The sequence below is a fragment of the Myotis davidii genome, unplaced genomic scaffold, assembly GCF_000327345.1.
Source record: "Myotis davidii unplaced genomic scaffold, ASM32734v1 scaffold316, whole genome shotgun sequence".
Lineage (NCBI taxonomy): Eukaryota > Metazoa > Chordata > Mammalia > Chiroptera > Vespertilionidae > Myotis > Myotis davidii.
In genome coordinates this window covers 83,892-98,450 of record NW_006287072.1, presented here as the reverse complement: position 1 = coordinate 98,450, position 14,559 = coordinate 83,892, and the positions used below count along the sequence as shown (strand labels likewise).

The 14,559-nt window shown below is 41.9% G+C and overlaps 1 protein-coding gene across 1 annotated transcript in view; it reads left to right on the top strand.

The window, feature by feature from the left end:
- Positions 1 to 3,245: 3,245 nt before the first annotated feature.
- LOC102766148 (protein FAM188B2) overlaps positions 3,246 to 14,559 on the top strand; it is a 39,059-nt gene continuing 27,745 nt past the window's right edge. The window contains exons 1-4 of the mRNA XM_015560788.1: positions 3,246 to 3,302; positions 5,469 to 5,636; positions 10,983 to 11,252; positions 11,963 to 12,054. Coding sequence (XP_015416274.1) covers positions 3,246 to 3,302; positions 5,469 to 5,636; positions 10,983 to 11,252; positions 11,963 to 12,054 — 587 coding nt within the window. The remainder of the gene's footprint in view (positions 3,303 to 5,468; positions 5,637 to 10,982; positions 11,253 to 11,962; positions 12,055 to 14,559) is intronic.

The window sequence follows — 14,559 nt, the reverse complement described above, 5'->3', positions numbered from 1 at the left end:
CTTTGCCACTGCAGGCCTATTGCTACCCCAAGCCTTGAGGGGTCAGGGGCAGTCTTAGGACAGAAATTTTTGGTGATTTCATATGCATGTGGTGGAGGCAAGGCATTTTGAATATTGAAGGGGCAATTCCAGATTTGACATATTTCTGTATCCCTCCCTGCCCTATTTATTTCTCCAGATCTGGACCAGTACCCCCCAAATTCCATTTTTTTCTTTCCACCCCACTTCTTACAGCCAGGACTCCTACTCTAAGTCTTTGGACAAATTGCCCAAGAAAATGGTTCCTCTGATGTGCTTAACTGTTGGTGTATTCCAGAGACCAGCCCTTCCATCTGTAGAGGCCTTATCAACATCTAACTGAGAAGAGAGAGAAAGGTAGGGAAGTAAAGTCAGCATTTTCTTTATTAAAAGGGGTGGGACCATGAATTCTAAGTTGGGAATAAAAGGAATAAGAGGGGCTTAGCAAGGAATGGTCAAGAACAATGATGAAATTTGACAATATGTAGCAAAGTCTTTAAAATTACTATATTTGATTCAGGCATCCCATTTCTGGGAATTAAACAGGGGGAAGATAAAAAAGGTCTAAATAAGTGATATGCCATTTTCATAGATTAGAAGAAGTCTCAATATAGTAAAGGTAAGAAATTATGCCCATTTCATAGATGAATAAACTGAGGCATAGAGAGATTAAATAATTTGTCCAAGGCCATAAAGCTAGTAGGAGGTGAAACCATGATTCAAAACTAAGAGTTTGGACCCAGAAGCCATGCTCTTCTCTCTCTCCCTTCCTCTCTCTCTCTCTCTCTCTCTCTCTCTCTCTCTCTCTCTCTTTTTCTTCCTGTCCCCTGAGCTCCCATAGTCCCCTAGCCACTGTCCACGAAGCACTTTCTTTTTTGCATGTGTCTGTTTCTTCCACTAGAAGAGTATGAACCACATCTTACCTGCCTTGGCATCTCCAAGTGTCTGGCACACAGGAAATACTCAAAATATGTTTATTGAACCCCAAATCTGTTTTTTGAAACAATAGAATGGCTTATTGGTAAGTGGCCTAATCATTAAGATTTATACTTCTGCCATCCCAGAATTCTGGAAATTAGACACAGACATAGCCCAAAATACACATATTTAATAATGACTCTTAAGAAAAATAATTTTCTTAGCTTTGGGTTGTTAAATAATTTAAATAGCAGGCTCAGAATTAATTTTTAATATGACTTTCTGAATAGAAAATTCATAGACATTTCTGACCATGATATTATTTGACAGCAAAAACCTAGTAAGTCCTTTTATTTTTTATACTGGGGGGAGCAATAAGTATTAAATGCTGATACTACCATTAAAACTATAAAATTATAAAGAGGACAACAAATAAAGCTTTTTTTAAAAAAAGGAGAAAACTTAGAATTTTTATGCCCTTTATATTTACAATAAAAATACTAAATCTGGGGGAAACTTATGGGACCTGTGAAGTGGCTAAACAACCACCAAAAATTAGCTTAAGAAACTGGAGGTGTAAAAAAACTGGAAACCCAGGCAAAACTGTGGACACCTAAATTCATCTCTGGTTTATGTAGTGACTTTCTGTGTTTCAAGGTCTTTACAATGTTATATATAAGCAGTCCCCTCAGCCCTGACTACTTGAGTCATAATAAATCCAAAGCACCTCCTTTCCTTGACCTCTTAGCATTCCCAGGATTTTACAAAACTCATGATCAAAAATGTTTATAGAGAAAACTAGAGGCCGGATGCAAGAAATTCGTGCAAGGGGTTTGGCCCTGGCAGCCCTGGCCAGCCCTCGCAGCCCTGGTTGACCCTCACAACCCTGGCTTCATCCAGAAGGACGTCCGGAAGGTCATTCAGCTGTTCAGTCTAATTAACATATTAGCTCTTTATTATATAAGATGACCTCCTGCTGTAGAGGTTCAATTTTAGTATTCAACCAAGACAGAAAAGACAAGAATACTTACTGGTAACCAGTTTTGTTTGTTTGTTTGTTTGTTTGTTTTTAATATATTTTTATTAATTTCAGAGAGAAAGGGAGAGGGAGAGAGAGAGAAACATCAATGATGAGAAAGAATTATTGATTGGCTGCCTCCTGCATGCCCCCTACTGGGGATTGAGTCTGAAACCCAGGCATGTGCCCTTCAGAATCGAACCCGGAACCCTTCAGTCCACAAGCTGATGCTCTATCCACTGAGCCAAACTGGCTAGGGCATCAGTTTGTTTTTGATGAACACCACTGTATTACTCAAGGTGCTACATAGAAGCAGATCCAGTAAGATAGGAGAGAGAGATTTATTTTAAGAAATTGGCTCATATCATTGTGAGGCTGGCAAGTCTGAAATATACAGACAGGGCCGGCTGGCAGGCTAGAGACCCACGGAAGAGGTGATGCTGCAGCTCCAGCCAGAAGGTTGTTTGGAGATAGACTTCCTTCTTCCTTTAGGGACCCCAGTCTTTTCTCTTAAGACTTTCAATTGATTGGATGAGGCTCACCCACATAATACAGATTAATCCTCTTTATTCAAAAATCTATTTAAATGTTAATAACATGTAAAAAATACCTTTGCAGTAACACTAGACTGGTTTTTGACCAAAAACGGTTACCAAAGCCTAAGCAGTTGACTCATAAAATTAACTATCACAACCATCAATCTTCCTTATTATTTCTATTATTACAACTACAATTTGTTTCTCCCTTAAACAAATCAAGCTAGTTCTTCTACAAACTGTGTGCAAGATTTCTGTGTACTAAAATCTACATCAAATATCTGTTGGCCTGTGTTTTCCTTGGCCTACATATTACACAACTGTAGTTGATAGAGTTATTTGCTATATTTTCTGTTCACTACTATTTCCTAGAGGCACTGCAGAACTAGGTAGTATCACATTCCACCAGCATGCATCTCTCATCAATTAAAGTATCCCAGTTGCTTTGATACAGATAAGTAATTGCAATCCTTTTGTTTATAAATCTGTGTCTTGGATTAAACATTCATGGCATCTATACAGTGAAAAAAAATACACAAAGTATTCCACCTCTAATGAAAGTTTAATCAGGATCTGATAACAGGGGCTCACAGAGAGCCCAGAGCAGCAACTGTGGTATGATCTCCTTGCTGGTCAAAGGTAGGGGTAGCAGTTCTCACCTGGCCACCTGTGACAGCCACCACACCTCTCCACTGCCAGACCTCTCACCCATCTTAACTACTTCCTTCTTCCATTTCTGTACATTATATAACTAAATGGCTGTGGCATTCCTAGACCAGGAACAAAGCTCCCAGGAGATGGATTTGGAGGAGGTAACTAGGAAAATTTCATTTCTTGACAAATGGAGGGAAATCTTTAGTTATCACAGGTAAGATGCTCTCGTTTTCTCATTTTTCTATTTCTAGAAATAGAACCAGAGGGATTTTAGGTGTTTAAGTAGTCAGCTTTTATGCTTGCTCCATGAAAAGTCTCCATTATCAATTTACATTTAAAACACTTCAGGTATAGCTATTTGCAGAAAAAGGCTTTCCCAGCAAGGCTGGGTTGAGGAGGTTTGCATGTAAGGGTAGAAAAGAGTGAGTAATTTTCTTGATGTTTCTCTTTCATCTTTAGGTTGGGAACCAATAATACAACTCCTCAGGTAATTACTTTTCTCAAAGCCAATGTGTTTTCTTCTAATTGCTTCTTCAAACAACCACGTTAACAGCAAAACCCACTTATTCTATGCACATAATGTCACTCAGGCACCAGCATTTAACATGTGAAAACATATAGCTAGAAAGCCTGCTGAATATCTTTTCTTGTGCTTTCTTTTTTTCATAAAGATCTCTTTCTACTTTTAAGAGCTATTTTTCATCATTAAAGCACCATATGATTATTATTTTAGAAAAAAGTAATATTAGAATCTAGAGTTCCCACACTTGTGAAATGACACTGTATTCTGAGAATAAAGAGCTCAGTGTCCCTGAAGAAAAGCAGTTTTGAAAACACTTACCTTTATTCAACTTCTAAGAAATTGTTTTCCTTCACCATTTTCAAAGGAGAGAAAGATGACAGAATTCTGGTGTTAAGAAAGTATTTTAAAATCTGTTATACAATGTAAGATAAAAAATGTTTGTATTTCATGTCACCTGAAAAGGTTAGAAGGTAATAGACTTAGTATTTAGATACTAATTCAATCATTGAATAAACACAGCACAAAATATTAAGGTGATTTTCAGTAGTATATGATATGATCAAACAATTGAATTATTAATACTTTAACCACAACACTAAAGCATCTTGCCCCAACTAACCTGTGATCAAAAGCCTTATTTGTGCTACTCTCTTAACTGTAGCCTAAATGAGAATCAGGGAGATAGTGATTGTATTTTAGTCCTGGAAGTATTAAATGGAGATAGCTGACATTTGGGGAAATAGAATGCTCAAATGATAAAATAATCTTTGAAAGAAAATAAATAAATAAATGCCAAGTTATGCCTTACACCCTGGCACAAAGGTAAAGATTTTCCATTTGATTTACAAAATGCATCTTATCCCATCAGTAGCCTGTGACTTGGATGCTATATTTCTGAGATAAGAAAGCATCTTTGCCTCTAGGAATCCAGAAAAACTAAGAAAGCAGTTTCTTTCATGCTTCAGCTACCAATAGGGCAGATTTGTTTCATAACATTAGTGTAGAAGTTAAGTAAATTGGAAGAAGAGGTGATGCTAACATATTTAAATGCCATAATATCAGTCACAAAAAATAAAAATAAATTTTTTGCCTTAAAGATGGGGCACGAATATTTTTTAAAGAAGAAAATTTGCCCTAGCTGGTTTGGTTCAGTGGATAGAGCATCAGCCTGTGGGCTGAAGGGCCCTGGATTCAATTCCAGTCAAGGGCACAAACTCAGGTTGCAGGCTTGATCCCCAGTAGTGCAGGAGGCAGCTGATCAATGATTCTCTCCCATCATTCAATCTCTCTCTCCCTCTCACTTCTTCTCTGAAATCAATAAAAATGTATTTTTAAAAAAGGAAGGAGAAAATTATACTCACTTATTGAGGAATAGGAATCTGAGAAAAGTAAAGGGAGGTAACTTGACTTCATTTACTGGACAGTTAACAATATAATAAAAAATACCTTGTATAGACTTGAAAGAGTTACTTGTTATTTATAAGATGGTGTCCTCTCAAAACAAAACACACTGACATTTATATTCTTCTCTAAACATAATTTCGAGTCAAGGTCTTGATAGCATTAATTAGGTTTCCATAGTTGCATTTAACCTCAAGTCACATAAAACTTAGGAGAAGCCCCTTTGACGCAGACACTGGCATTTTTCTGCCTCTTTTATTGTTATGTATCACAATTTTCAAACATCTTGAAAAGGGAGACAACATTTTCTGATAAAAATTATCTCAGAGAGAAAGAAAGAAAAGGGGAGAGGTCATCACAGCACTGTTTGCTTTGTTTTTGGTGGTGGCATGTTACTCAGAATCATGAAGGCAGCCATGTGTCTGCTGCTAAGAGTGAAGATGGATCAGGAACACCTCAGCCCAAAAGACAAGGACTCTTGCCATCAAGTGGCCCTTGTTCTACTCCCAAGCCCTCTATCATCTCTTCAAAATTGAGCAGCTTTCCTATCTCCCTAGCAATGGCCATGGTGAGTACAGCTTGTCAATTAAACATGAAATGAAACGTAATCTTCCCCAAACAACAGGGCTGGAGAGTCTTATCTGCTGTCATGTGAGAGCATTATGAAGATAAGACTACAGACGGTTGTTATTGGTAGAAGGAGGATATAATTTAAATGACTTATTTATAGTATTTTTCAAGGGCACTGCTGACGTTACAGTCTTTTCCTCCCAAATTATGAGTCTCTGTTTATTCACTTCCTGGACCTGACCGTTAAATTTGAGGGAGTAAAGTCAGATGAGTCACCATATAAGGTAGGGTAGGGTAGGTTGGCTGGGGAGTGCTGCAAATGCGCAAGACAATGTCAAGGGGTGAGACAGGACCCTGTCCGAGCGTGGGCAGGAGGAAGGGAGGTGGGGATTGCACGGCCCTCCAATGTAGCTCCCACATTCACCTCATCCCCCAACCTCACACTGTATTCTAGAGCCTTGGGCAGACCTCTCCCTGGACCCTAAGAGCAAGAGGAGGAGGAAGCACCCCCTCCTGACCACAGGCTGTCCTACACCTGGGCAGGGGCGCAGAAACTTCCAGGCCGAGCCTGGCCATCTGAGCACACAGCAGCAACAGGTGCCCTGTGCTCATAGCTCCATGGGCCAGCACCATCCTTGGCTCCTGCTGGGGGGCTATTGAGGGGGCCTGGAACCCCTTCAGGGGGAGTCACAGTCTCCACCTGTTTTTTAAAAAATCCTCACCCAGGCATATGTTTACTGATTTGAGAGAGAGGAAGGAGAGAGAGAGGGAAGAGAGAGCGAGAGAGAGAGAGACATCAATATGAGAGAGAAACATGGATTGGTTGCCTCCCCTACGTGCCCCAAGCATCATTCCATGACCTTTTGGTGTATGGGATGATGCTCCTACCAACTGAGCCACCCAGCAAGGGCTGTACCTGCTTTTTGAGCACAGAAGTGGGGCTGGACAGACCACAGTGTTTCCTGCTCTGAATATGGCCTTTCCTTAAGCTCCCCAGATGAAACATCAGATTTAGGGACTCCAGCCCCACCCTCACCTCCCTCACCCCATTGCTTTTGATCATGCATGTTTTCACAGGCCCCACTGTCACATGTGCAGTACAAGTGTAATGGAGACCTATTTGCTCCTTCTCATCAAAATTCTTTCCACCTCAATCCACCTTCCCTCTTCTACTTGAACGCCAGACGTCACAGAAGATAGGTCAGCAAGGCTCTCATAAGATGCTACACTTTGCTTGCTGGCCTCCCAGCTCCTGGGTGGTGCCTTCACTTGTATCTTAGGTGTCTATCTAGTGAATCCTCCCCTTTGGGTAATGAAGACAGGTGATACGTCATACTGTGAGTGTAACCAGTCTCCGTGGTTACGCGGCCACACTATGCTAAAGGAACAAAAGTTAGAGCAACTAGCTGTATTTTACTGGCCAAGATAATGCTTTTAATGAACACCCTCTAATAAAAAAAAAAATGTAATATTGAAATAAATGCTTATGGAGAATATCACTTTAAATTTATATATATATGGGAATAGGCTACTTTTTGTGTGAAAAAGAGAAAAACTATGATTCTCTACTGGTATTTGCCTGAGTATGCTGCAGAAATTCCAGACGAGTGCATAGTGTGGAGCCATGCGAGCACGGGGACCAGAGGCACGGGTGTGAGGGAATCTTTCTTGGCGGCCTTCTTTTACTCTGGATTTTGAACCATGTGAATGTACAATCTATTTTTAAAAACACACATACAAACTTTAAAAATAGAAAAAAGCATTCACAGATACTTCTGGAGCCTTCCAGTCTCCCTCTGTTCTGTGGAGGCAGGAGAGTCTGGGTCTGAATTCTCTCCTTTCTCCACAAACTCAAACACAATGCAATTGGACACCTCCCCAACGACTTTCCCATCGCAATTCTCTCCCTTTGGAAAAGACTGGGAGACAAAGGAATCGGACCACTATACCCTGAAATGGATTGATGGAGTATTAAGGAAGTCCCAGAAGTAGAAATGATCGATTTTTCTTTCCCCCACAAAAAACAAAAAAAACTTATTCCCATTATATGGGCCAGATGATAGGGTGTCCTTTAAATTGTGGTCCCATTAATTAAACACTCCCTGGGACTTGAAGATGACACCTTGAGGCTCTGAATATGTGTGTCCCAGGAGGTCGTTTGGAAGCTTGGCCAATTCTACTCGTTTTGGCAGTGCAGCTGCCTGGCAAATTATCAGAGCTATTGAATCCTAACATCCCCTGAAGCATGCATTTTGTCACTATTCTGCTGTCTTCTTCCCCCTCTGTTTGAAGTAGGCATGTGTGGGATTTCTTGCCATTGGCACACACTCTTTGCTGGGAATCTGCTCAGGAAGTAGGGGTAGGTGAAGGGCCCTACGTACCCTTGCTTTCCCCAGCTCTCCTGTTTCTCACATTTTTGTGCCCCTATTTCCAATATTATAGCCTTCTTCCTCCCCCAATCTAACATCTTAGCTGGATGTGCTGCAGTGAACTCTGGTCAGACTGCTGGCCCCATTGAGCTTGTGGACAAGGGGTGCACCTGCCTCTGGGCTCTTCCACCAGCCTCACAGCAATTTTCCATCCTCCTCCACAACCTGGCCCTTCTCCGGGACCCATCCTGGAACACACTCCTGTAGCCTCTTTTATTGGCAGCCAATAAACAAACCTTGGTGTATTTGCAACTCTACCCAGCAGGATCACACTACACTGGCTGGACCGCATGTAATGCTGGGAGAGCAAATATTCTGGGGAGACTGTAATAGATGAAGCTGTAATACAGAATAGAGGGCAGCAGGCAAAGAGATAGCTTGGGGGAGCAGGAAACACAGCCTGGTGGCCCCAGCATAAAGTCTGGCCAATAGATGGGCCCCAGGAGATGTTTACTTAATTCATTAATTCACTGCTCTGGATGATCCCCTGGAGAGGCATCTCAGCATGGGATGGTGGGTATCATTCTTGTGCCACTTCAGATCTGCATCCTGCTTTCTGCCTATGAGACTGACTGTGGTGCTCCCTCCTCCTCTGGTTCCTGTCCAGTTTATTCAATGGGAACCCTGGAGGGAGACTGGAGAGAGGGAAGGGAATGAAGTCAGGTTGTGCAGAGCTGGTTGGATCCCCCTCCTCCAATGCAGCCCCCTCCCTTGGACTCTCCTTCTTGGTTCAGGTAACCACTCCCCCCCCACTCCTCCCGCTGCATTAGTCATTGTGGTTTCCCCGTAAGTATCCCACATCTTTGTAAATAGTTCCTGTATTAAACTTTCCTCAAGTTAATTATTCTGACTTGAGAGAGCCACTGTTTCCTGCTGGGACCCTGACTGGTATATGTTGAAAGGATTGCATTTGGGTCCTGGAACTGCCATTTACTAATTATGTAACCTTGGGCATCCCAATTAATTGCTCTGGGCCTCAAGATCTTTACATGTAAAATGAAAGGATTGAATTAGATTTTTAAAAAATTATTCAACAAATGCTTATTGTGAGCTACTCTGTACCAGGCACTACTCCAGATGTGGACAAATCCATGGCAAACACAACCCCTCCAAGAGCCTGGTCTGATAGGCCAAGAGGCACTAATTCTGACAATCTCTGTTCCATGATGAGCCAGTAATTTTTAAGACATGAAAAGATTTATGGAAGGAGTTTCTAAGAGAATTATTCTACTTCATGTTGGGTGGGGCGGGGGGGTAGAAGAGGACTGGACTGGACCAGGTTGTCCCAAGGAAACTCTTAGCCCAGTGACAAGGGACAAACAGCTGGAATAAGGAAATTAAACCTGGTGAGTGTGTGTGTGTGTATGTGTGTTGTGTGTGTGTGTTAATGATCATCATCATTATCATCATCACAGCAAACAGGAAAGAGGTATCCACTACAAATCCTAGAAAACAAAGTGAAAAGAGAAAAACTATAAACTGTATTTGTCTGTATTAAATAGTAATGATTATAACAGTCATTTATTAAGACCACTTACCATTGTGTCTAGTTACCAGGCAGCAGAGCAACATATGTATGTCACTGAACATGCCTCGGGTTAATCTTGTTGTAAATTATATTTGATGTAAAATAAACAGTAAGATGAAGCACCTTTGCTGTCACTCTAACCAGTGGGGGTTGGCCTGAGAGGCCTGCAGGCCTCTGTCCTAGGCCTCCCCAGGTACATCTGGATGGTGACTCTGCAACAGAAACAGGAGATGGGATGGTTTGACTTGCAGAATTTTTCTAATTGAATTTGTATTCTAAACCTTTTTAGTCTCAACAGTCTTAATCGCTGCATTCACACACAGCTTTTCCCTCATTCCTGCCAGTCTCCGGTCTTTTTCCCTGTGTTAGGGCTTTCTTCCTACTACATAAGATGTTTCAGCACAGACAAGCTGTTTCACAAAGGTAGTAACACCCTCCGTTTACTCAGCAGTATGGTCCCAAAGCCATTTTTCTTACCTTTTCTCTTTCAAGGATAACCATGTTAATCAAGCAGGGGTTCTCCCCATTTGGGGATAAGCAAATAAATCTTACAGCGGCTGGGCGATCTGTCGAGTTCACATGGTCAGTAGGAGCATAACTGGGACTTCTCTGCACTGATCAGCCTTTCCTCTGTGCTATGTAGTCTTGATGGCAGGGAACCACTTTCTGTCACTTTCAGTCCTCTGCTGCGGATGTCCTGGGCTGGTGGCCCTCTTTGACCATGGTACACACTAAGTCTGTGTCTTCTAAGAGCAGCCTCTGTGCCCATCTGCTCCCTCTCCTTGGTTGGCAGTCATAAATGGCACATACAGGATTAAAGCTGGGGAGGCAACCAGTGGTGTTAGAATGTGAACAAATTCCAGCTCTGCTTCTACTAGCTGGGTGACCTTTGGCAAATACTTCTCTGTAAAAGGGGGTAATAATGTACCTACTTCAAAGAATTAAATTAACATAGTGAATGTAAAGCATTTAGCCCAGTGCCTGGTGCATAAAAATACCCAATAAATGCTAGATGTCATTTGCCAGCCTAGTTGAAATGCCACCTCTTCCAAAGCCTTCCCAAGTACTTCAGTCAGAGGTTCTCTCTCCTTCCTTTGTTCGTTCATGGTACTTTGCACTTGATTTGTGGAATTTCACACCTCTGACTTATATAGAGACCAGCTGGGCTTCCTTTTTTTTCTGGAGCAAGTCATGAATATAGGGACAGCAGCACAAGGACAGAGCCACAGCCTGGAGTGTACTGTGTGGGTAAAAGGAGAGATGGCTAGCAATGAAAGGGGATACAAGGACCCTTTCATCAAATAGGGATGATATAGGTTTAGGGTTGGCACACTGAGCTTTGAGGATAAAATGTCCTCAGTGAACCTAACATGAATCTTTTGCACAGGACTTTACAATTAAAGCAGAGAAGTGTAGCTCTAAATGTAGAAAGGGGACAGGCCACCTCCATGGTTTCACTGCCTTACTTAAGATTGATGAGGAACGTGTCTCAGAATTATCTTCTTCTGAACTCACCGTTTGTATCCCCTCCTCTCAGAAGCTGCGGCAGAGCCTCTTTGGAAATACGGTCTATGTCTTCAGCTGTGATTGGAAAAAGGCCTGCTTCAGGTTCCATGAGCCTTTTTCTGACTTGGCTTTTGCTTTGGAAGTGGGAAAGGTAAGAGCAGGTGACAATTTTTAAAAACCCCAATTCCATATTCCTTATCTATGTTTCCTTTCATTCTCATTCCTGTAACACATTTTCATTATAATAACTTGTAGAAACATATCAATAATTTAAAAATTGACCTTAAATGATAACATTTAATGATTGTAAGTTTACAATTATAACTTACTGTCTGGGTTGTAACAAAGACTCAGACTTCTTTTTCTTCTCTCTCCCTCCTTGTAACTTCCAATTTTCCTGGCTCTTTACCCAAGTCCTAAGCATCCCTGAGGATTTAGAGGCAGGAGATCTAGCAACTTCTCTCTGGCTTATTCAAAACTTCAATAATTCATGTCATTGATCACCAGTCACACAGAATTTCAAGAGCTAGACATCTATTTCTTTATCTCCTACAAATGTGCAAATATGAAGCAGGGGCACCATGGAGGCAGGGTGGAAGAGGGCATATATCCCCAGGTGCCAGTGCTCCGTAAAGAAGTTGATCACTGCAGATTCCAGCTTGGCAGCAGCCCATGGAGAAGGGTAGGTCAGTGTAGTACAATGTCCCTTGCTCAGTCTAGGGGATGCTGTACACCAGGAGGGAAGGGCTGCAGAGAAGAACAGAGCATGACATTCACTTGCATGAGGTCTCCCTTGGAACATCAGTCCTGAAAGGTGTGAAGCCCTGCACCCAGCCTTATCATTCATCTTCTCCTTTGCAGGGAGGTGCCCAAAGCATTCAGATGACAGTACAAGGATTGATCATCAAGTACTTGCTGTTTACAAGGGAGGGGAAAGACTGTAACTTCCACAGGTAAGAGGAAGTACTTGAGAGAGTTACTCATTTCCTGAGAACCTTTATATGCTAAATAATCACAGCAGAAATCCCTGGGTCCCCTCAGGAAAGGGACTTGCTCACAGACAAAAATGGGGCTGGTTCTTCCCTCGGAGCTTGATTCTGTGATGGGGATGGCTGTCCTGGAGTAACTCTCAAAGTACAGCTGAAGAACAGTGCTGACAGTTTTATGCTCTGCTGCAGATCACCCTGTCAGACATAAAGCACCAGGTCTTGAGTGGGCTTCCTTGATAATATTTGACAGAAAGTTTCAACCTAGCAATTCCAGGGAGGATCAAAATGGCAATGAAAACCCTTAATAAATGAAGTACTAATCTTCTCTTTAATCAGGCTACCAAAGTACAGTGTTTGGTAGTTGCCATTAGTTCAAATAACTTTATTCTTAGAAGTTCACAAACCTTATTGTTTGCAAAATTCTATGCTTGCTATTAGAGAAAATATAAATAAGTAAAAGGCATCTATTTGCCTTCAAGCAAGGTAAGTTATCACCAAAACTAGAACTAAATGTACATTATATTCTAAGGTGGTGAATTGCCAGGTTCTTGAGAAGCAGAGCCAGAGCTGGAATTCCTTATATGAGGGGTTAATGAAGGGAATTCCCTTAGCTGAAACCTGGGAGAGAGAGTGGAAAGCAGGATGAGAAAGGAGAGGCTGAGAAGGAATAGGATTCTGAATGGTGACTCTAAATGACACACTAGATCAGATGGATTTAATTGACATTTACAGAATATTCCACCCCAAAACTACAGAATATACATTTGTTTCAGGTGCACACCAGTCTAAAAATAGACCACATGTTAGGACACAAAACAAGTCTTTACAAGGTCAAGAAGATTGAAATCATATCAAGCATCTTCTCAGATCACAATGGCATGAAATTAGAAACAAACTACAGTAAAAATACCCCAAAACAATCAAACACATGGAGGATAAATAAAAAGTTATTAAACAATGAATGGGTTACCAATGAGCTCAAGAAAGACGTAAAAAACTTCCTGGAGACAAATTAAAATGAACATACAACTACCCCAAATCTCTGGAACACAGCAAAAGCAGTCCTGAGAGGGAAGTTCATAGCACTACAGGCCTACTTTAAAAAACAAAACAAACAAATTTAGAATAAACTATTTAAGCCTACAATTTAAAGAATTAGAAAAATAACAAGAAAAACCCAGAGTGACTAGAAGGGAGGAAATAATAAAGATCAGAGCAGAAATAAATGGCAAAGACTGAAAATACTACAAAAAATCAATGAAACCAAGAGCTGGTTCTTTGAAAAGAAAAATGAGATTGATGAACCTTTAGACATATTCACCAAAAAACAAAGAGAGAGGGCCCAAATAAATAAAATCAGAAACAAAAGCAGTGAAGTAACAACTGACACCACAAAAATACAAAGGATAATAAGGAAACTGGAGGCCCAGTGCATGAAATTCATGCACAGGGGGGGAGGGGGGGGGTTTCCCTAGCCCAACCTGCACCCTGTCCAATCTGGGACCTCTCAGGGGATGTCCGACTGCAGGTTTAGGATAGGGCCTAAACCGACAGTCTGACATCCCTCTCGCAATCTGGGATGACTGACTCCTAACCACTTGCTTGCCTGCCTGCCTGGTCACCCCTAACTGCCCTCCCCTGCCGGCCTGATCTTGCCCCCAAGTGCCTGCCTCTGCTGGCCTGATCTCGCCCCCATCTGCCCTCCCTTGCAGGCCTGATCACCCCTAACTTCCTCTGCCTTGGCCCCCACCACAATGGCTTTGTCCTGAAGGAAGTCAGACGTCTGGAAGATGGCCGGTTGACCCAGTCTAATTAGCATAATACCCTTTTATTAGTATAGACAGATTATATAGGATAGGATTGCTTAACTGGGGGAAAAGCCGACCAGTCATTAAAAAATTGAAACTCTTTCTTACACCTTACACCAACCAGCTGTTGCCCTTAAAACCCCTCCTCAGGCCCCACTTTAGGTTCTGCTTTCTCAGTTCATCCAGATTTGGATCTGATTGGTTGGCTTCTATGCCAGTCACTGTCAAAACTCCACCTCCTAGGCAGCCATTGGCTCCTCACAATTCACCAAGATTTGGTTCTGATTGGTTGGTTTTTATGCCAATCAGCATCTCTAGGCCTATCTCCAGGCCTGATCATAGAGGTGGGGCTGATCAGCAGCCACCCCAGGCTGCTGGTGAGCGGGCTGAACTGCTGACCTCTGGAAGAGAGAAGGAGGCTTGGCTGCTGGTGCTGATTAGCCTTGCCCCTCTCTCTCTCTCTCTCTCTCTCTCTCTCTCGTCAGCAGTTCAGCCTGCTTGCCTGCTGCACGTGCAGCCTGGCATTTGGTTGAGCTCCGGTCATTGTGGATGTTACAACCATAGCGTGCTCTCTCTCTCTATAGATAGATATAGATATAGATATAGATATAGATATAGATATAGATATTGATACACTTAGTGGCCAGATTATTATGACCGC